The sequence below is a fragment of the Benincasa hispida genome, chromosome 9, assembly GCF_009727055.1.
Source record: "Benincasa hispida cultivar B227 chromosome 9, ASM972705v1, whole genome shotgun sequence".
Classification (NCBI taxonomy): domain Eukaryota; kingdom Viridiplantae; phylum Streptophyta; class Magnoliopsida; order Cucurbitales; family Cucurbitaceae; genus Benincasa; species Benincasa hispida.
In genome coordinates this window covers 22,077,546-22,101,572 of record NC_052357.1, presented here as the reverse complement: position 1 = coordinate 22,101,572, position 24,027 = coordinate 22,077,546, and the positions used below count along the sequence as shown (strand labels likewise).

Genomic DNA, 24,027 nt, shown 5'->3' with positions numbered 1-24,027 from the left:
ATATAAACCACAGTATATAAATATTTCATAAATTTCATTTACACTCAATATATATATTATAATACACTAAGGCTAAATAAATATAAAAACATTTGTTTATATCAAATAAATGAATACATATACCACCGCAAATTCCTACAAAAGTTAAAAAAAAAAAGTACATATATATCACAATATATATATATACATAAATAGGAGACAATAAAGTCCATCTTGGGGTTATAATACATATCCCTCCATCTTCATCTCTTTTTATTCGCCATGGCCGGCACATATCTCTTTCCCCGTCGTCGTCCACCGGATTTGCTCACCCCGCCATTGCGTCGATCGAATCTTGCTCAACCCGTCACTGTCGATTCATCCCACGCTGTTTGCACCATGGATTTGTCCCAAGTCATTCGTGTCATCTCGTGTTGAGCCATCAATTCGTCCCACGCCGTCATCTACCACCTGTAATTCACACCGCCGGAAGGAGAAAATAAAGGGAGGGGAAGAAAAAAAGAGAGAGAGGGGAAAAAATGAGTGTGAATTATGAAGAGAAAATATATGAACTATATTATCAGTGAGAGAGAATATATGCATGGGAGGGAGAGTATGCATGGGAGAGAGAATATGCGTGGAGGAGAGAAAAATAATTAATTAAATATATATATATAACATAAGTGAGAGTTAAATTGTAAATAGCCACTAATATTAATGAAAATATAGAAGCTAATAAGTCTTTTTTTGTAGAAAATGAAATATTTAAGATATCGATGTAATATATGTATATTCTCTAGGTATTTTATGCAGAAATCCCAATAAATTTTGGGGCTAGTTGCATAAATAGAATTCGAACCCAAAATAATAGAATATGTAATATAAGAATAAAATAATTGCATGTATAGATAAAAAAAATGGCAAAAGACTAAAAAATTAATGCCTAGCCACCATTTTGCTCACTTCTTTTCGGTTTTCTCAAATTAAAAACTATCACTGATAGCAGCTATCAGCTAGCTTCCAATTTGAGAAAAACAATACAATTTTGTAATATTGGCATTTAATTTGCTGTCAATTATTAGTAGCTATCATTGATTCACTTTCATTGATTATAATCAACATTGAAATATTACTACTTAAAGCTATCAATGGTTATCAATAATACATTTATAAATAGTGATCAACTTTGAAATAATACCAACGACTTTAATTACCACAATAGTTATCACTAATAATTTTTCATCATAGTTATCACTGATAGCAGCTATCAATCGTTATCACTGACAGACTTTCATCAATTATAATAAACCTTGAAATGTTAACACTTGAGGCTATCAATGATATATTTCTATAATTGGTTATCACCTTTGAAAGAAACTCGATATATAGATATCACCTAAGTTTCATCACCGATATCACTAATATCACTCATATTGTGGTTATCAGTTATAGCTTCTTTCATTGATAACATCACTAATAAGATGTTATCAATGACCTCACTGATATCATGCTATCAGTGATAGTTCTCTATCATCGATAACGTGTTATTAATGGTAGTTTCTATCACCAATAACGTGCTATCGGGTAGCTTCTATCATCGATAACATGCTATTAGTATTAGCTTCTACCACTGGTAACATGCTATCGGTAGTAGCTTCTATCAATCATAGCCACTGAATACCTTTTTGCCCATTTCTTGTCCTTCCCAAACATTTATAAGTCCCTTTTATTTTCAATGATAGCTTATATCACTAATAAACATACTATGCATTCAACTTACATTTTAGTTCGAGATTCAACTTTATTAATTAAATTCGCCAAGTTGGCTAGTAATGATAGATTTCTATAAATGGCTATTAACTACGAAGATATAATCAAAGATTAAGCTATCAATGATAGAAAGTATCAGTGGCTATCACTGATAGACATTCATTTGCTATTTATATTTATTAGTTGTTATAATAATCAAACTCGATGGTTGATTTGTTGGTGTTAAGTCACTTATGTATTAAGTACTTTCAAGTTATGCGTATGGAACTCAACCTCATAATTACTGTGAAAAAGAAGGAAAGAATAAAAAAATTCAAATAAAGGAAAGAAACATTTTAAAAATAAGAGAAAGAGAATAAGCAAAAACTGAAAAAATGAAAGAAAATTAAATAGAAAAAAGAAGCAAAAACCAGACAAAGAAAAGAAAAACCAAAAAAAGAAAAAAAAGGGAAGAAGCAAAAAACCAGAGAAATAAAATAAAATAAAATAATAAAAAAAAGATAAGGGAAGGAGCAAAAATCGGAGAAAGGAAAAAATAAAAATAAAAATAAAAAAAGGAATAAGCAAGAACCGAAGAAAAAAAAAGAATAAGCAAAATCCGAAGAAAGAAGAGAAAATAAAAAAAGGAAAAAAAAGGAAAAAAAGAAAGAAATGAAAGAAAATAAAAAATAAAGAAAAGAAAAAGAAAGGAAAAAAAGAAGGAAATGAAATAAAATAAAACGAAAAAAATGAAAAAAGTGAGAGAAGAAGCAAAAATTGAAGAAGAGAAAGAAAATAAAAAGATTAAAAAAAGTGTATAACAAGATAAAAAAAAGAAGACAAAATTGAAAATTAAAAAAAAATTCTAATCAACTCATTAATATTTACAAATATTTTAAAGATCTAATATATTTTTAGATTTTTTCTTTTATTCTACCGTCTATTATAAATATCATAAGTTTTGGTTTAAAATTTTAGAACTACGAGACGCTCTCATAAATTTCTCGCGGGTTAATAAGCTAAAGGGCCAAAGTTCGGCCCAATTTCAATGGGTCGCAGTCTTATTCCCAACAAGCCCATATGTTGGGTCAAAACTAGTCATGGAGGCGCCAAAATTCTGCCGGGCTTTACCCAATCCTACATTTTCGCTTAAAGGATAAGAAAATTCTCCGGCACTGACCCACTGTCTCCGACGACATTAGTATGTGAAAAATAAAATTCATATATCTCACTATCAGTTCCCCATTTCTCAAAGCTCCGAGCAATGGCTGCAGCAGTGGCCAGTAGCTGCTTCTCTGCATTTGACTCTACCGTCAAATTCCGCTCCTCATTTCCCTCCCGGAGCCGCCTGCCCACGCCGCAGCGATCAATTGTTTCGCTCACTCCTACTGCCATCGATAACCGGAGAAACGCTTCCGGCTCTAAACGACGCTCCTCTTCGGCCGCTTCTTCCTCTTCTGGCAACTTCGACGTCGAGGTATATTGTAGGCCTAATGCTTCTTGCTTGCTGTATCCACTTCAGTGTCGTCTTTGTTCCGAGTTTTACAATTTTTTTTTTCTTTGTTTACATGTTGACGGTATTATAACTGAGAACGTGGAGTAAAATGTACGAATAGGTATTTCGTGTCAAGAGACTCGAATCTTGGTTGATCTTCTGGAGTGATATGTTCTTGCAGCGTGTTATCTCGTTATGGAGTCTTCAAAATATTAAAGGACATGTTCATGTGTTGATCTCGTCCCTTTTTGCTGCAAGAAAATGTCAGTCAGTCTCAGCTTTCCATTATACGTTGAGCTATTGTAGGTCTCATACTTCTTGGTTATAACTGCGAGTTCATCGGACCTGAAACTAAGCATTGTGCGTCAAGAGACTGAATTCTCGGTTGAGCTTTTGGAGCGACATTTTCTTGCAGCGTGTCATCTCATTTTCGATTCTTCAAAATTTCCATTAAGGCAATAACATGCCTATCGCGTCATTTGGTATTTTGAGATTCTTAAATCGAACTAAAATTTCGGCACAATATAGAAAATAAACATCAGGTTTTCCCGTTTCTGTGTCATGTTAACATATATACTTGTCTTAATAGTCAATCGATTGATATTTGAATTTATACATAATATTTTGTGCTGTATTTGTAAAATTACAAATAATTGTATTAGCTATCTTAACGAGTATAAATTTGTACTGTCGACCTCGAGGTCAAAGATTCAATTTTCTACCTTACATGTAAAAAAAAAAAAGGAAATTGTATTATAGAAGGGTGGCGGGAGAGTTAGGATAACTTAGGACGAGGTGGGAGGCAAGCAGATTACTTACAAATGAACTTACTAGTCTCAATAAAGAAACGAAACAATATAATATCAAAAATTACCACCTAATATAGGGTTATGCTTTCTTGATTGAATTGAATTCCAATTTTGAGGAGAAAGAAGTGAAAAGATTCATCTCATTGACTATTAGTCTTACTATTAAACTTACTAGTCTCAATTTTGAATTTCAATATGAAAAATCGTGCAACAAATTTAATAGGAATGCTAATTGTTTAACGTTAACTAAATGGGGAAAGAAAATCTCATTGACTATTTTTATTGCATCATTTTTCTAACATATTTTGGTCAACGTGGGTCACTACATGAAGAGGGAATCTGCACCACATGATCCATTTCTTCGAAAATCAAAAGATGGCATAGCATTGCTGTATCAGAGAGAAAACAATGCCCAAAGAAATCCTGGCCGACTGCAGACAGCAGCTTATAAATCATTTGGCATGCAGAGGAAAGATAAAAAAGAGTTGGCCTATACAACCGAAGAGCAGGTATGATTAGTGGCTACGGCATTTGGTATTTGAGTTGCAGTGTGATGCTACATATAAATAAATCAATCACTCAAATCATTCAAATTAGACACAATGGCCATTTTCATTAGAGATTGTGAAAATTGGCATTTTCCATTATTATTTCAGGATTTTTGCAGGGGGTGTTAGGCTTTACTCAAAGGGATTAATTTTAACATCTCAAATCAGATCGCAAGCTTAACTGATCTGTATAATAGCTGTAGAGTATAAAAAGGATAGTGAAACCAATGGGAGTGCTCAAATACCAATTTTTCAGTAATACTTTGCGTTTGCTATAGGTTTTCATGATCATGTGTACCATGTCCATATTTTTGGGAGTTATTTTTCTCATTTTTCCTGTTATAATCCTGTGGATAACTGCTTGAAAATCTCAGGTTGAACCAGGGAATCTCCAAGATGCAGCTTTTCTGAATGCCGTTGTGAAGGTAATTTAAAGTAAAAGCCTTAGCTTACCATTCAGATCAACTGCCTCAAGCAATGATAGTTACTGGGCATCACATCCATTTTACAATTACCTTCAGGTTTTTGCATTCATTTCTATGTGAAGTTTGATTGACTTTCCTAATAAACAAGTCACAGTTGGAATTAGGATAAGTTATTTATTTTCAGGATTCAATTCTTAATTACTTATCTTACTTGATCTAAAGACAATGACCAAAATAACTCAACTTCTTCGTTATAAGTCTAATTCTTGGATTACTTTTTGTATGGTGAACGGTGAATAATTTCTATATCTAACGATAAAAGTCATTTACAAGTTTCAAGGTATCAATACCTTTGCTTTGGGATTTCTTGTACTTCTACGAAATGGTATTGGCTAGGGATGATTGTCTTTTCTTTGCTTTTATTGATTTCAACAAAAAGAGTTTTATCTTGTCAAAAAATAAAAAGTATTTATACACACACATATTTAATTTACTGTCGTTAAAAAGGGAAAAAAAGAAGAGAAAAGGTGAAGATATCCTTTGCTATTGGCAGACTGTGTAAGCTGGTTCGCATATTTGCTGAAATGCACGACTTGTTCATCTCTTCACTTTTCAAGGATATTTCTTCTCACTTGTTGGAGCCTGTTTAAAAACCTTCTTATAACTTATTTATCTCACTTTTGCAGACTCACCGAGTATGTAGTTACCGCATAATTTAATTCACGAGATTTTCTTCTCACATCTGTGATTTATCGTTCAGGTTTATTGTACCCATACTGCTCCAGATTATTCCCTACCATGGCAGAAACAAAGGCAGTTTACAAGTACTGGGAGGTGAGTACTATAGATGTTATCTTTTATCTAGACTTGGAATAGGTCGATTTCAGTTTCACACTTTGAGTTTTGGGGTCTATCCTTTATATTGTAATTGTTCAAACCACTTATTATGCTTTATGTTCACTTTGTTCTTGTTCCTTTTTCTGTTATGCAGTGCTTTTATGATTGGTGATGGTAAACTCTTGACAAATGCACATTGTGTAGAACATGATACACAGGTAATGTACTGAGACATTTGAGCCTTCGTTTCCTTGATAATAATATCTATTTCCTATACGTGCTGTTGGATCCACATTTCATCTGTAGGTTCAATCATGCATAGTTGAAGATCATTAAAAAGAAAAGAAATAAAAGAAAGAAAGAAACCATAGTAGGTAGCAACGTGTTTCTGATGTCATTACTTTCTTATGTCCGGTGCTCAGATCTTAGCATCCTTTTTAACCCGATCTTCAAAAAATCCCATATTTCCTTTGCTAAATAAGTATATCAGCTACAATTTATTGATGTCAGCACATTCTTGTTTACTATTTTGCATGTTTTGTTGATGTTCGGTTGTAGGTCAAAGTAAAGAAAAGGGGAGATGATACCAAGTACGTAGCTAAGGTATTGCTGGTCGAGAAACTTGTTTTTCTCTTTTTGAGTTTCTCTTGATAGATATTCTGTTGTTCTGTTCAGAGTCAAGATTTCTCTTCCCTTTATTTCTCATAAATTGTGAAGGCAATTTAGGTTGCCTAAGAAAGAGATAAAAGAAAAAGAAGCATGAAAAAGGAAAAACAAATTAGAGTGAGTGCAAAACAAGTGAGAGAGGATTTGGCGTGCAAAACAAGCTGGAGCATCGGAAATTCTTTATTTATTTTAACAGATTTTGGAGAACTTAGGCATGAAAACATGTACCATTACTAACATTTTTAAAGGAAAAAAAAAATAAAAATACAAGCAGGCTTATTATTCAAAATTTCCTGATATTCTAGTTTGTGTCAAAGGAAAAGTCTATAGAATATAAAAGAAAAATCCTTTCCACTAATTTCTAAGCAAGTTGAATGGCCAAACATGTGCAATCCGAAGAAATTAGTTGCCCTCTAGTGGCTGTCATGTCCTGAAAAATTCAACATGGTTTCTCTTAAAATTCTTTTGTTTGTAAGAATGAAAACGAGCCTTTTTTGCATTGTGGAATTATAACTGTAAAACTTCTTGGCCCTTCTCAAAGTATTGTTTTTTTACTAAGGTCTTTATTTAGTTATTTTTTTATAGGAAGGTTCTGACTTTATTTTACTGATTTCCTTCCTTGAAGTCTTTGTTAAGGTTTTGCCTATATGAATGAAAAGTTTCATTTCTTGTAAATAATTTCCTTCCGTAGCTTCTTTGCCCATTAGTTATAGTAATACCGTCTTTTGTCTAATAAATTTCACATTCTCAATTCTCGAGTAAATGAAAAATATTAAAAAAAATTGATGCTTGTGTCGCTCAGGGATTAACAATTTCTCTAGTGAGATGTTTAGGTTGAAGCTGTGTATTTATTGATTTTTTGCAAGATCTTTGGGCTTACCATCTTCTCAGTGATATTATACACAGGTTTTAGCCAGAGGAGTTGATTGTGATATAGCTTTACTTTCAGTTGAAAATGAGGAGTTTTGGAAAGGAGCCGAACCACTAAAGTTTGGGAATTTGCCTTGCCTTCAGGTTTGCACTTGGCTCTTTCATTGAGTGATTGATTCCAGTTTATGGCATCTTTGACTTTCTGGCAAGCCCTGACCTCCCAAGTCCCATTTTTTCCCTCTTTCAAATGCTTTGTTTTGATAACTACACCTCTCTCCTATTCATTCGAAAACGAAGATTGTCTAGATAGAAATCATCTACATTATTTTGCTTTATGTGCATAGGGCTGTAGGCTTATATGATTATCTTGCACTCAATTTTTGCTCTACCTCTGAGCAGGATGCTGTGACTGTTGTGGGATATCCCCTCGGGGGAGACACCATATCAGTGACTAGGGGAGTTGTGTCACGTATTGAGGTACCCCTTGTCTGACTCTGACTACTTTTTAACTGCTTATTTGCCGCATAGATGATGGATCACTTGAATGGTAAAATGTATGGCTGTTATAGAAAATATACTATTGATCTATGAAATTAATTTCCTCAGGTTACATCCTATGCTCACGGGTCATCAGATCTGTTGGGCATTCAAATTGATGCTGCCATAAATCCTGGTCAGTATATTATTATTTTTATAAAAAAAATTCATCCCGCTGATTACTTTTTGGTTATTTCTTGATGGTCTTGCGTCCAGCTTGTCCTTTACTATGTATCTGTATCCTTGCATTCTTGAAATATTGATATGTTATCTATGTAATATTTACTGCCTCTTCTTGCTAGATTTTAGGTAATAGTGGTGGTCCTGCATTCAATGACCAAGGGGAATGCATTGGAGTGGCATTTCAGGTAGATTTTCTAAGTATTTTTTTTCACTTTTAGCCCTACGAAAAGACACTCTTGTCGTAAATGTTAAAATCCATTATTTACAATCAGCACAATCAGTTGTATGAGACATGGCTGATTTTCTATCAAGTTGCCTTCATTTATAACCTCTCATATTTTTCAATTGATATCTCGCTTAGGCAAACTCCTGTCATTTTTGTGTAACAATAATTTCTATCTAGTGTTCCTTTACAAGAAATTTCCTTTAGGTTTATAGATCTGAAGAAGTTGAGAACATTGGATATGTTATTCCAACTACAGTTGTATCTCATTTTCTGGACGATTATGAAAGGAATGGGAAATATACTGGTGAGATTTCTTAACTTTCTGATACATATTATCATGTTCTTTGTCATTATCTGTCACTTTATTAAGGTAGACCAGGTTAGCCAATCACTTAGATGTGGTTGCATCGTATAATGTTTCAGCATGTACCTAATTGTTAAGAAATTCCAGGTTTTCCTTCCCTTGGAGTTTTATTGCAGAAGTTGGAAAATCCAGCATTGCGTGCTTGTTTGAGGGTGAAGTCAAATGAGGTCTGTCTTTTCTGAAAATGCATTTCTTTTATAGGCTAGTGGATTTTATTTTGATTATCATCTATTGTTTATTTTTTAGGGTAATTAGAGAAAAACTTTCCTTTGATCATATCATATACAATGTTAGAGTGGCTGCTTACTGTTAGTCAATATACAACTTAGGTTTGCTTAAGTTGGTCCCTTGTTTTCAATGCTAGAGCTTGACATCCTTGTATCTTTTAAGTGATAATTCCCAATGCTTCTCTGACCTGACATCTGTGTGAATTAGGGTGTATTGGTGCGGCGTGTAGAACCTACATCTGATGCTAATAATGTCCTAAAAGAGGTACACATGACATTATTTGGAATTTATTGTCCTGGGTTGTTCTTTAACTTGTTTAAATTCATGGAAAACTACCTCTACGCATGTGTTTATTGAAAAAAAAAAGAAAAAAAAAGAAAATAGAATAAGAAAAGGATCTCAGCATGTGAAATCCAACCGATTGTCCATTGTGGAGGACCCTTGCAATGAGAAATTTAATTATGACAAGTTGATTTTCAAAAACTTAAAATCACAAATTCTGTCTGTTTTACATCAGTTATTACGTTTTTGGCATGTGACTTTACTCATGTCAACTTATGAATTAACCTATCAAGCGATAGTTATAGAGTCAAATTAACTAAAGGTTAACGTTTTGTAGTTCAAGAAATTGATTGTGCCTATTTTGTTTTCAGGGAGATGTCATTGTTAGCTTCGATGATATTAAAATTGGATGTGAAGGAACAGTACCTTTCCGGACAAATGAGCGCATAGTATTTCGATACCTCATCAGTCAAAAGTGAAGAACCTTAAATGCCTTTTGATGTTTAGCATTATAATTTATGCTGTGCTATATAGAAGACACGACTTTGCTATGGTTATACCTTAATTTGAGTCAATAACTAATTACATCGTTTACAGATTTGCTGGTGATGTTGCCGAGCTTGGTATTATTAGATCAGGAGAGCATATCAAAGCCAAAGTCATTCTCAATCCACGCGTGCACTTGGTATGCTCACGCTTGATAACCATGGAGCTCATTTGATTTGGTTTTGTACAAATTTCTTGTGCTGATTGTGTTTCTTTCTAATGCACTTCACTGAAGGTTCCCTTTCACGTTGATGGTGGTCAGCCCTCTTATCTAATAATTGCTGGCTTGGTGTTTACTCCACTCTCTGAACCTCTAATAGAGTATGCTCTAACTTAGTAGTTGGCCTTAAACTACATTTTCTCATAAAAGATTTACAGTTTTCATGCATAATACTAATTCAAGGTATTTTTCACTTTTATTTTTCTACAGCGAAGAATGTGAAGATTCTATTGGGGTATAGTTTACTTTGGATGATACTTTTTTAAGTCAGAGATTACAATTACTTTTTCCATAATGTGAAGTTGTATTTTTCATTTTCTCTTTTGATTAGTTAAAATTACTGGCGAAGGCACGCTATTCCTTGGCAAGTTTCAAAGGGGAACAAATAGTGATCCTGTCGCAGGTAAGTTGCAACTTTGATTCGATTTTAACCACAAGTATCAAAATCGTTGAGATAACGCATATCTAATTTATGGATCTTGGAGTACATTCCTTGCTTTCATTTTATTGAGAACCGTTGAAAATGGAAAATCTCCTCCTACCTTGTACATATGATTTTATTCCCTGTAATTTGGGTTTATTTTTATTCTTACCATATGTACATTTTTTTATTGTTATAAGTTTTCCATAATTAGCTATCATAGTTGTATATATAAGGAATGCTCCCTCTTGTAAAATCATCACAAGAAATAAAATAAAGAGTTTTGTATTGCAACATGGTATCAGAGCCATCTCTTTGAATCTTTTCTATAGGTTTCACGTCCGAAACCCTAGAAAAGAAAAACAGAACATTGAAATCTCAAACATATCAATTTCCTTGAAGCAGTGCATCAGATTCCTTGTAGCTTCACGTCCGAAGCAAATTCGTACTGCGACTCTCACGAACGTCCGGCCGAAACGCATCAAATCGCGTCTAAACAATTAATCGGAACTAATCGAAGCATTCCCGGCCGAAACACACTCTTCAACCGACAACCACGAAGCTCGTTCATCAACTGAAAATCGTCAACCGTGGCTCAAAGTCGTCGACCGTGGGTGTCGATTCTTGTAAACGACTCCGATCGTGGGTGACCGCTGATCGTGGATGCAGAATGGCGATCGATTGCTGAACTGGGTCGATAAATAGCGTGGGTCGGATCGTGTTAAGGAGGATCGAGTCTAACCTGATCAATCAATCGGGTCGATAAATAGCGTGGCTGAATCGTGTTAACCTAATTGGGTTGGCAAGTTTTTTTTTAACCTGATCGGGTCGGGTCTGGAGCAGTTTTCGGGTCTGGAGTATTTTTGAACCCAATTGAATTGGGTCTGGAACGGGTTTTTTTGATAGTAACTGGGTCTGGAGTTGTTGTTGTTGCTTTTTTTTTTTTAAATAAGTTTTTCCTTTTTTTTCCTTCCTATTTTGTCCTTAATTCCTTGTTTTGCCAATCAACAATTTTTCTATGGCATCCATAAATTCTAACAATACTGAAGGGACCATTCTCCAATCACTAATCACAAATTAAATGGAAGGAATTATCTACATTGGTTATCTACATGTGGAAAAGGAAAGGAAGACTACTTGTCAAGCAAAAATCCTATCCCAGACCAAATTGATCAAAGATATAAGACATGGAAAGCGGAAAACAATATGGTTATGTCATGGCTAATCAACTCCATGACAACAGAGATTGGTGAAGGATTTTTACTCTTCTCAACTGCAAGCGAAATTTGGGAAGCAACACGTGAAACTTATTCTGACCAAGAAAATACGGCAGAGTCATTTGAAATTGAAGGAAAAATTCATGAGCTACGACAAGAGGATATGCAAGTCACTCACTATTTCACTCAACTATTTCGCCTTTGGCAGTAACTGGATGTATTTGAAAGCCATAAGTGGGAGTGTACTGCAAATGAAGCTACATTCAAAAAGATAGTTGAAAAGAAACGAGTGTTCAAATTCCTGCTTGGCCTTAATAAAGAACTCGATGAGGTACGTGGTAGAATCTTAGCTATTAAACCATTACCTAACATTAGAGAAGTGTTTGCAGAAGTAAGAAGAGAAGAAAGTAGGAAGAAACTAATGTTAGGAGTGACTGCAAGTTCTGAATTTGAAGGATTAGCCTTACTTGCTCGAAACCTTGGTAATGAGGTACGTACAAATGCTCATGATAACCGTTACAATCAAAACCAGAACTACACAGGAACTAAGAATCGACAACGAAAACCAAGACCATGGTGTGAACACTGTAAAAAACCAGGATACACTAAAGAAGTGTGTTGAGATATTCATGGAAAACCTTCAGATTGGAAGCCCAACAGAGGTGCAGGAGACAGACGTGGAAAGGCCTATCAAGCAAGTACATCATCATAAGGTAACGTCAACCCTGAATGTAATGTGTTTACTAAGGAGCAGTTGGACCTTCTCCAAAAACTATTCGGCCAACCGAAACCTACTAAAAAAACATTAGAAACCAGCGTAGCAACAATGGCACAATCAGGTAACTTTCTTTGGGCCCTTAATGCAACCAAAGAAAATTGTAGTACTTGGATTATTGACTCTGGTACATCAGATCACATGACAGGTGACATCTCACTTTTAACTAACTACACACATTGTAACAGTCAAATTACTGTAAAGATTGCCGATGGTACTATTCTAAAGTAATGAGAATTTGGCAATGTGTTTGTATCTAAAGATTAGTATGTAGAGAATGTGTTGCATGTCCCAAATCTTAAATGCAATCTTCTTTCCATAAGCAAACTAATGTCTATGAAAAACTGCAGTGCAACTTTCTACTCACATAATTGAATATTTTAGGATTTGAATTCGGGGAAGATGATTGGCAATGCTAAGGAAACCTCGGGTCTCTACATACTAAATGCTCTTAAGCCACAAGTCAAGGAGTTAGGTCTTTGCAAATCTCGTTTTATTTCTAAAGACTATTATGATGTACATTTAGTACATCTAATTTTGTTATCTCTAAAGATAATATGTTAGTACATCTACTTTTGTTGCTTCTAAAGACAATTGATAGTACAATAATGTTATGGCATAATCGTTTAGGACATCAATTTCTATATTTGAAACGAATGTTTCCAGATATTTTCAATAAAGTTTTCAGGTGTTCAATGTGAGTCTTGTGAAATGACAAATTGGCTCGATCCTCATATCCGGTAAGCGCATATAAACCCTCTTATCCCTTTTCTATGATGCATAGTGATGTTTGGGGACCTAGAGTTCAGAATGTAACAGGAGCTAAATGGTTTGTTTCATTTATCAACGATCACACTAGACTTACTTGGGTGTTTTTAATGAAAGAAAAATCTGTAGTTACTTCCATATTCCGGAATTTGTTTGCCACGGTTCTCAATCTCTTTACACCAAAATCCAAATCCTTCACATTGAAAATGCTAAGGATTATTTTAAACACTTCCTTGAAAAATTTTCTAAACAAGAAAGGTATTGCCCACCTGAGTACATGTCCTAACACTCCCCAACAAAATGGAATTGCGGAGAGAAAAAACAAAACATCTCCTAGAAGTTTCTAGAGCTTTAATGTGTCACGCTAACACCCCCCACTTTTTTGGGAGAAGCGGTTCTAAAAGCCACCTACCTTATTAATTGAATGCCCTCTTGAATGTCAGGCTTCAAAACTCCCTTACAAAAACTTAAGGAAACATTTCCACATGATAGATTATTTTTTCAAGTCCCTTTAAAAATATTTGGTTGCACAGTTTTTGTCCAAGATCGTAGACCCAATAGGAGTAAGTTAGATCCAGGCAATAAAATGCATCTTTCTCGGTTATGCTCCAAGCCAAAAGGGATACAAATGCTACTCCACACACTACAAAAAGGTTCTATACATCCATGGATGTAACCTTCTTTGAAACCCAACCTTACTTCAAAAAGCAAGACACCACTGAACTCCACCCTCATAGAAAATGAAAAACTTTTGGAAAACGAAGGAAACAAAAAACTAGATCTCATTGAAGAGAGTACTCCGTATGTTCCTTATATACATGAAATAGATATTCCCAATCAAGGCCACCAGAAAGTAGGAAAAATCCTATAGTTTATACTAGAAGGAAGAACACCCTTAAACATGCACCAGTACTCAATCAAAATCCAACCGAAATACAGGAAAATCATGTCTCCAACTCCACAGCTGAAACACTTACTGAAGACATTGATCTTCTTATTGCAAACGGAAAGGGGTAAGAACCTGTACGATGCATCCCATCTAAAACTACATGTCCTACAAAAACCTCTTCTCCAAGTTTAAAGCATTCACAACTACACTATCCCAAGTTTAAATTCCGAACAATGTCTATGAAGCCCTCAAGGACATTAATTGAAAGCACGAAATAAAGGCCTTGGAAAAGAACCACACATGGGAAATAACAGATCTACCCTCTAGGAAAGAAAACAGTAGGATGCAAATGGATCTTCACCATCAAGTACATAGGGCTAATGGAGAAATAGATAGGTTCAAAGCTAGACTCGTCGCCAAAGGATTCACCCAATCCTATGGCATTGATATCAAGAAACATTTGCCCCGTGGCAAAATTAAATACTATTCGTGTCCTGTTTTCCCTAGCTGTGAATAATGATTGGATTCTTCACCAATTAGACATAAAGAATGCTTCCTTAATGGAGACTTAGAAGAAGAAGTGTATATGGATATATCGGCCGGTGTAGAATGTACTCAAACCATAAATAAGGTATGCAAACTAAAAAATCCCTATATGGTAAAACAATCCCTTAGGGCGTGGTTTGATAAATTCTCAAGAGTGGTAAAGGAAAACGGGTACTCACAATGTCAATCTGACCATACTCCTTCGTCAAACATTCTTGCACAAGTTAGCTCATTGTATAATCCTCTTGTACTTTGGGCTTTTGCTCGATATTCTTTAATTAAATGAATTGTTTCTGTTTCAAAATAAAAATAGCAATTATCATTGTCTATGTAGATGACATATCCTTCTAGGAAACCATGAACAAGAAATAAGAAATCTAAAACTTCTCTTAGCCAAGGAATTCGAAGTAAAGGACTTAGGCAACCTTAAATACTTTCTAGGAATGGAAATGACCGCTCAAAAAAGGCTTGAGCATTTCTCAAAAAAATATGTCATTGACCTGTTAAAGAAAACTGAACGCTTGGATGCAAGCCTGCTAACACAAACAATCACAAAATAAAAAAAAAACAATCACAAAATGGTTAACAAAGATCAGTATCAAAGGCTAATTGGAAAATTGATTTACCTAACTCACACACGACTTGATATCTGTTTTGCAGTTAGCTTTGTAAGTCAATTTATGAATAGTCCAATAGAAGACACTATGCAAGCTGTATACAGAATACTCAGGTACTTGAAAGGAACTCCAGGAGAGGGATTATACTTCAAGAAATCTAAGAGAAAGAAATATCGAAATCTTCACAGATGTCGATTGGACAAGCTCAAAATAGACAGAAGGTCAACTTCTGGATATTGCACCTTTATTTGGGGAAATTTAGTCACCTGGCAAAGCAAGAAACAATCTGTAGTATCCAGGAGCAGCGTCGAAGCAGAACTAAGAGCTCTAGCTCAAGAAATATGTGAAGGAATGTGGCTCAAAAGTATTCTATCTGAACTTAAAATCAAATCAGAAGAACCAATGGAGGTACATTGTGATAATCAAGCTACTATCAGTATCGCCAAGGACCAATCCATCATGATCGACATAAGCATGTGGACATTGATCGACACTTTATTAAAAAAAAATATTGAAAACAAAATCATCTCACTCAGCTACATACCTACCAGAGGCAAATTGCTGACATACTTACATAGGCCCTATCCAAGAATATGTTTGAAGACTTAAAACCAAGCTAGACTTAATCAATATATATTGCCCAGCTTGAGGGGGATGTTGAAAATGGAAAATCTCCCTACCTACTTGATTCTGATTTCTCCATTCTGTCAATTATAGTTTTATTTTTATTCTTACATATGTTATTCATTTTCTTGTACTTCATATTAGTCTGTATTCCATAATTAACTAATCATAGTTGTATTATAAGGGATGCTCTCTCTTGTAAAATCATACAAAATAAAAGAAAGATTCTGTATTGCAACAAGAACAAACAAATCACATTGCATTGGCCTTTTATTTCAGGTAAGTTGTTTACTTCTTGTTTCCATATAATTTACTTGACATCTTTTCACACTCAGGTCCTGGCAAACGAAGTGAACATTGGATACGAGGATATGGGGAATCAGCAGGTAGTTAACCTTAATCTTTAATCTGTAATTTAATCAATTTCTTAAACTAAGGATGGAATAGACACAAACCTCAAAGTTTAGCACAAATTTATTTAATCAACTTTTTAAACCAAGTTTGATCATAATTTTTTTAAGAATTTAATTTTGTTTTTTCTAGTTTTTTCTAGTATAGTCCAAAATTAAAATCTAAGCCAAAAATTTCAAATACAAAATTAATAAGTAAAAAAGTTTCAAAATACAACATTTTAGTCTTGTTTGATAACCATGTGGTCTTTAAATAATCAATCATCACTACTACTTCACCCATGAATTTCTGTATGTTGTTATCTACTTTCTATATTTCAAAAGCTAAACTAGGTTTTAAAGAAGTAGTTTTCAAAAGCTTATTTTTATATTAGAATTTGATTAAGAATTCAAGTGTTTCCATAACCAAGGAAAATTAGAAGAAACAAACATAATATTAAAAAAAATAGAGAAAAAAAACATACAAAATTTTTACGCTAGAGAAGTCTTGAATCAACCTCTGAGTAGAACTCTCTGAAAAACAGATAAATGATATATGCGACACTACTGCAGGTTTTAAAACTGAATGGAACTCGAATCAAATATCCATCACTTAACACACCTTGTTGACAGTAAGTACCAGTAATCTCAATGCTCATAATCTGGTTTTTCTGGCTTCACTTAACACTTGTCTGTGACATTTATCCAGCCTGCAACGACACATTCTTGGTTTTCGAATTTGAAGAGAACTACATTGCCGTTCTTGAGAGGGAGGCTGCTATTGCAGCTTCGTCCTGCATACTCAAAGATTACGGTATTCCATCCGAAAGGTCCTCAGATCTTTTGGAGCCATACGTAGATATATCAGGAGACGACAAAGGACCAGTAGATCAGAATTACGGTGATAGTCCTGTCTCCAATGTAGAAATGGGCTTTGAGGGACTTCTTTGGGCATAGTCACACAAAATAATGCCACTTGATCTGAATTTTTACCTGCAGATATGATCTGGATGCATGCTTAGATGTTGCAGGCAACCGGATTCGGGGGCTCCACCACGGTCGTTTGGTTATACGGCAGGTTATTTCGTTGTATTCTCTCTCCCCTGTATCGTAGGTTGCAATTTTTTTTTGCTACTGAATATAAGGGGAGCAAAAGTTTTGCAGAAAATAATATGGTGAAATCAGCCATTGAAGGCTTTGTACCATTGATGTAAAAGACTAACAAAATATTAGTTGTGTAAAAAATACATCATTCTTTTCTTTCTTCCAATCCCAAAGGACTGATTTAGACATGGTTATCTCTAGATAGATTTGAGCCGTTCATCCTTTGAAAAGTTCGAATCACTTGTATAAATTCATTTACAATGGTCTTATTAAAGAGAGACGAATTCATACATCAAAAATAAAAATTACCTTAATTTCTTGATTAGCAAACAAGTCTTTAAGGCTATTATATAATGTGAGATTATGCAAATTCTAACTTAAACCCTAATAAAATTGTGAAATAGTGTTTTATGTTCAAATATTCATATTTTTATTTAAAAAGTGGTTAAATTTTTTCTAGGTTAAAATATTATTTTGGTCTCTATAGTTTGAAGTATTCAATTTTAGTTTATATACTTTCATGAAATTTTAAATTTAGTTATTCAATTGTCGGATGAGGGATTGAATCTTCAACCTCTAAGGTGTAAGACCATGCCAATTATTGTTGAGTTAAGTTCATTTTCTTAGCAAGAAATGCTTGTTTTGTCATTAAATTATTGGTTTTGTTAAGTTGTGTGTTTATTCTCTTACTTGGCAATGTAAAATACAAGGTATACATAGGTACACAAGAACCTAAAAATAGCTACAACTCTCCTCAAATCTCAACCATCCCATCAAATCTCAAATAATTTAACAAACCTAAATCTTTACAATGCAATTTAACATCCCTTCAAACTCAAGGTGGTAAAGTAGAGACCAACTTGAGTTTGCACAGTAGCTGATGAAAGTGCCGAAAGAGAGGGCTTTGGTGAAGATATCAGTCGGTTACTCGGTTGTAGGTATAGATTGAAGGCGCAGAGTAGAACTCTGGAGATGATGGCAGACAAAGTGGCAGCCAGTCTTAATGTGTTTTGTTCATGAAAGCCATCATTATGTGCTATCTGAGTGGCATTATGGTTGTCACAATGGAAAATAGTGACAGAATTTTGGGGAGCTTCCATGTCAGTTGATAGCTTGTAAAAATACAAGTTATTATAGCTTTTTACTTAGAATTATGAGGGTTAATAAGCAAAATATGGGTCAATAATATCAAGAATTCATGTGGAAAAGTGAGCTTGCGTCGACCTGCACCAGAAATCCTCACTAACCTTATATCATGCGTTATTATGCATCAAAGCGTCTATTTTTGCAGCCATTGTAGGAATTGACCGTATGTGTCGATCTCAGATCGCCGCAAGAGTAATCACATGCATTCTCATAAAGTTTAGTTCGCCACATGGAATGTTGCATCCATAGAGTGATGATCATAATGGAAGATTGATCGCCAAGTGGTGGAATGCATTGACACTTCAGGAGAAACAAGCTTGAACATATACCTAATAAGGTGATGCTGACATTTCCCATACCGTGACAAAGGTAGCAGTGAGTCAGAACGCAATCATCACTGCTGTCATTGTTTGAGCTCTATAAATAGCACCTTGGATTTTCACTTCAAATCATCCGAGCTTCAACTTTAAGACAGATCCTTGTGATCACAAATGAAAGCATGAGCAAGATTTTTTTTTAGGATTCTTCACCTCCACAGCCCATTCCGAGTGAGACCAGAGTTTGCTTACATCTAGCCTTCCACCTCTCCTCTTATCTCTGTATTGTATTACATTTTGACTTAAGACATTAATATAGTTTGTAATAAATGCATATCTTAGTTCCTTCAACACCATCTTCATCATCATCTTCTTTTTTTATCATCATCTACATTCATCATCTAGTTAAGCATCGAAGATAGTCGCATACTCAATCGTGCAGCCTAGAGATAAGATGCATGTAGCAACCCACCGAGAGGTGTGCGTTGCACGAGTATAGTGAGTTAGTCCTCTTCGCTTGGTGAGGCTGAAGCAATGCTTGTCTATGAGCTATCACAATGCCTATCTATGAGTTGACTAGCCACAACTAACTGTCCGAGAAGGTAAATAGTGGAACACATTAAAGCAAAGTAAGCCTTGTTCCTAGGGATAGGCACGATATTATGCTCGACACAACCATGCATTATAGAGATATAAGCATGCGGATGGCCACCGAGAGCTGGGATTACTCGAGTGACCTAATATAATGAACATTATTATGCATTAACAGTTGCTGCATCTCTATCAATTTTCATAGTTAAACTTCCATTGCTCAATCTGTTTAGTTAGGAGTAAGAGTAGCGCATAATCCATTAACTTCTGTCTTTTTACTTTTATTCATCGCCTCAAACATATTACTTCACAAACATTATCGAGTTACAAGTCCTTGTGTTCGACCTCGGATCATCCCGAGAAACTTGCGTTCTCGTTATACTTGGCGAGAAAGCAAGAAAAATTGTGATAGGAACGCAAGGTCATTGCATACGAGCTTAACACATATTTCATATTTTCTAGTTCAATGTATGACCGTTGACGCATGGAGATTAATGCATAACATAAGACAAGCATGTTTATTTTCCTCTCCCTTTTCCAACCAACATCAGCCAAGAGCCAATGCAACCATAAGAACTCTGAAGTTGCATCAGCAAGGGCACGATACTCTGATTCAGTGCTGGATTGAGAAATAACCGTTTATTTCTTATTCTGCCAGGAGATGAGAGAGTCACCCAAGTAAAAACAGTAACCCGTGGTGGATCGTCTATCCATAGGGTCGCTTGCCCAATCAGCATCAGAATACCTAGAAAGGACCAAAGAGGATTGAAGAAGAATTGAAGTCCATGCCCCAATGTACTTTTAACATAATGCAGAATACGAAGAACGACCGTGTAATGAATAGTGCATGGAGTGGACATGAACTGATTGATAACATGAACCGCATAAGTTATGTCTGGACGAGTTACTATTAAGTAGATAAGGCTATCAACTAGTTGTCTATCAATGTTGGATCCTGGAGGGGAACACCATCAAAAGAGGTTAGACAAACATTAGGATCCAACGGTGTTGGTGTTGTGGCAAAATCAGTGATACTCGAACGAGAGAAAAGATCTGATGCATACTTTACTTGAGATAGGTAGTATCCATCAGAGCATGATGAAACCTGAAGACCAAGAAAGTAACTGAGCGGTCCCAGATCCTTCATCTCAAAATGTTCTCCTAGATATCATCGGATATCTGAAATAGCCTGAGGTTCATCACCAGTGGTAATCATACCATCCATATATAACAAGAGGAGAACAATTCTATGGGAAGTTTTCCAAGTAAACAAGGCAGAGCCATGGGCACTGGAAGAAAACCCAAGTTGAGTAACTGTAGAATTGAAGGTTGTAAACCAGGCACGGGGAGCTTGTTTGAGCCCATATAATGCACGACAAAGAAGACAGACCTTCTTTGGTGGAAGGAGACACCAGAAGACGGCTGTATATAGTCTTCTTCAGATAAAGTGTCATTGAGGAAAGCATTATTAACATCTATTTGAAGGTGAGGCCATTATCTGGTAGCTGCAATGGCCAATAGGCTCCGTACAGATGTCATTCGTGCAACTGGAGCGAAGGTTTCCTCATAATCAATACCATATTCCCATGAATACATTTGGCCACTAAACGAGCCTTATAGCGTTCGACATATCCATCCGAATGGGTCTTGATTTTATAGATCCAGTTACAGCCGATGGATTTTTTGTCAGATGGTAGATCAATGTACTCTCAAGTGTGAGTCTTTTTTAAAGCCTAAAGTTCCTCATGTTGGGGTTGATGCCCTTAATCTCGTAGGGTCTTATAGTTTGTAAATACCTGTACGAACAAACGCTTGTGATGTAATAATATGAGATATTTTCTTCACTGTTGTCTATGAAATATGAGATATTTTACTTGCATTTACCACAAACCAATAAACTAAGATCCCTGGTTATCATTGTAACTTAAGCATGTTTGTGGAGACATACAAGTGGATCATGCCTTAAGTGATAACCTAAATGGTCTGTAGTATATGGATAAAGGAGGAAAATCTTATCCTGGTGACAATACGGATATGACCTACTTTGTAGATGTTACAAGTGTTGTAAAGTGCTATAGATGGTCTGATTCTGATCATTCATGTGGAGACATGCGAGCGAGAGTGTCCTATATAAAGGAGTTTGTATAAGATTGGACCACGAAGTGTTTAGCTCGTTATATAACGCCATTCATGACAGAGACTTTCATTTATCTAAAATGACCATAGGTAACATGACCTTAATCCTGAGTGAGTTGGGAACTCCTGCCTATGGGGGCGGTCCTTTGATTTGAATGAGCACGAATGGCCAGATTGCTGACTCAAACCTACCACTTTGGGGATTTTTCTGATTGGGGAGCTGGGAACTCAGCTATACAAGATGGAATTCACTCATTCCCCGAGTAGGGGTAAATAGATAGATTTCTCCCTTAAGGGCTGATTTCGGGGCTTGAACGATGTGGCGCTATACACTTTCTCATGGCCCGAGAGGTATTCACTCATAGTAGGACTATGATGTATGTTCATTAGAGGAATCAGTGGTTACTTAAGGAGTTAGATGTAACTACAGGGGCAAACAGTAAATTGGCCCAGCTTACAAGCGATCTATGAAGGTTATCGTACTGTTGATTGGTTAATCCAATGGACACAGAAATTTATCTTAGTGAGAAGAGTTGTAACTGTCGATTTTAATGGAGTGTCCGACAGTTAACGGATGGCGGATTTCGTGATTAAAGAGTTTAGTCAGTTATTCACTTACCGTTGGATCTTTGAGCCACATATCCATAAGTTCCCTTGGTAGCTCAATGAATTCAAGTTGAGAATCAGATTTTGGTTAGTTTGAAGTGTTCAAATTAACAAGAGGGATTTTGATTATATATGATATAATTAAACTGGTTCAATTATATGTGATATAATTGATATGATGTATGAGATACATTAATTGGAGGAATTTAATATAAATGTGATTTATATTAAATAAAAGGAGAAAGAAACCATATGACGTGATATTAAAACTATATGTTATAAATATAATATGATAAGTTAGTTATTATATTTATTTATAATTAAAACAATTATATGATAATTGTGGTTGGTTATTTTCTCTATTAATCGTGAAAGTGGGAGGTTATGTTCAGTTTTCATAACTGAAGGATAAAATGAAAAGAGTTTTCATTTTATCAAAAGATCGATTCATTAGAGCATTACTAATTGTTTAGTTGACGAGAGACTACACAATAGTCTTCTAAGCGAGAGCCTAAAAGATTGTGTAAAGCGCCTTTTGCTAAACGATTGCGTAAAGAGATTTACTAAACGATCGCGTGCTAAGTGAGAGTTACTAAACGGTTGTGTACTAACCGAGTTTTACTAAACGATCAACATCTCATTCTATGCGATAGACAAACCCTTCTCCCATTTGCTTGATCGTATAGTTCGATCATTGTCTTCCTCCATCCCTCTACCAAATTCACATCAGAGCCCACACCTCCTGGATTCTCACTCCGAGAATACCAAGGTTGCTGAGTGGTTGTGTCAAAGGGAGCTTGTTTGAGGAGAAGACTATTCGTGATCACTAGACAATTGGGTAGACGATCTGAATGAAAGCGAGAGGTTGCTGTCCACTTGTTGACGAGAGCGAGAGATTCACAGAAGAAGAGTTCTTTAAAGGTATGTCTCTCGTTCCTTTTGTATTTAATTACTTAAGCATGTTGTAATCTGTTCTAAGATGCATAACTGTTCTGTATATTTGTGAATACGTTTAATTCTTTCACAATGGGCTTGGAAAGATCTTGCTTCCGCTCATAGGTTCTCTTGAATAGGAGTTCCTTTACCTCATCCATTGCTTGCTGTCAGAGAGGGTTAGTATAAGGCTCATGATAGGACTGAGATTCAACTAAGGACATAACAGTGGAAAAATAATGATAGTCTTGTAGATAATGAGGGGTTTCTCTTACCTGGGTAGACCGACGAACAAGTGCAGGGACATGATCGGCATCGAGGACAGATGGTAGATCTGAGAGTGCAGCAGAAGCAGAAGATTGATCAAGCTCTAGCACGGGTGCAGTGGGAGACTCAGAACCAGGTGAAGAATCACAGGCAGGGAATAGATCCGTGGCAGGATTAGTGAAGAATGACTGAGTGCCAAGAAGAGAAGCATGAAAAGAAGAAATACTAGAAAACATATGATGTTCCCAGAAGGTGACATGACGGGAGATAAGCAATCGGTTGGATACGGGATCCCAACACCAGAACCCTTTATGTTCAGTTCCATAACCAAGAAAGCAACACAAACCAGCCCAAGGTTCAAGTTTGGAATGTTCATGGGGATGGAGTAAAACAAAGCATGCACAACCAAAAACTTTGAATGAAATAAGAATAAGATGGAGGAGTCCCATGCAACCGCTCGAAAGTAGACACGTTATGGAGAACAGTAGAAGGAAGACGATTGATAACATAAACAGATATATGTTGGAACAACACTATCACGCAACAGAAGAAATCAGGATCCATAAGCATTCTAATTCAATAATTTTGGTTGAAAAGAAACATGCTAAAAATAGAGTATAATGGGTTTCACGAACATACCTTGGCCGAACCAACGAAATCTCCATTTCCAGCTGCAAAATCCTCCGAATCCTTGTGTAGACCACCACAAGATCTTCC

General features: G+C 35.5%; 1 protein-coding gene across 1 annotated transcript; it reads left to right on the top strand.

Moving 5' to 3' along the window:
- Positions 1–2,864: 2,864 nt before the first annotated feature.
- On the top strand, positions 2,865–17,502 carry LOC120085766 (protease Do-like 2, chloroplastic). The gene is given in 22 exon segments (XM_039041948.1): positions 2,865–3,205; positions 4,365–4,541; positions 4,955–5,005; positions 5,766–5,839; positions 5,997–6,060; positions 6,401–6,445; positions 7,415–7,522; positions 7,778–7,855; positions 7,985–8,051; positions 8,225–8,283; positions 8,529–8,628; positions 8,776–8,855; positions 9,124–9,180; positions 9,570–9,673; positions 9,796–9,883; positions 9,980–10,065; positions 10,175–10,199; positions 10,296–10,367; positions 16,157–16,207; positions 16,784–16,809; positions 16,811–16,842; positions 16,920–17,502. Coding segments are annotated over 22 exon segments (1,905 nt in total). The 5' UTR covers positions 2,865–2,992; the 3' UTR covers positions 17,168–17,502.
- Positions 17,503–24,027: the final 6,525 nt, after the last annotated feature.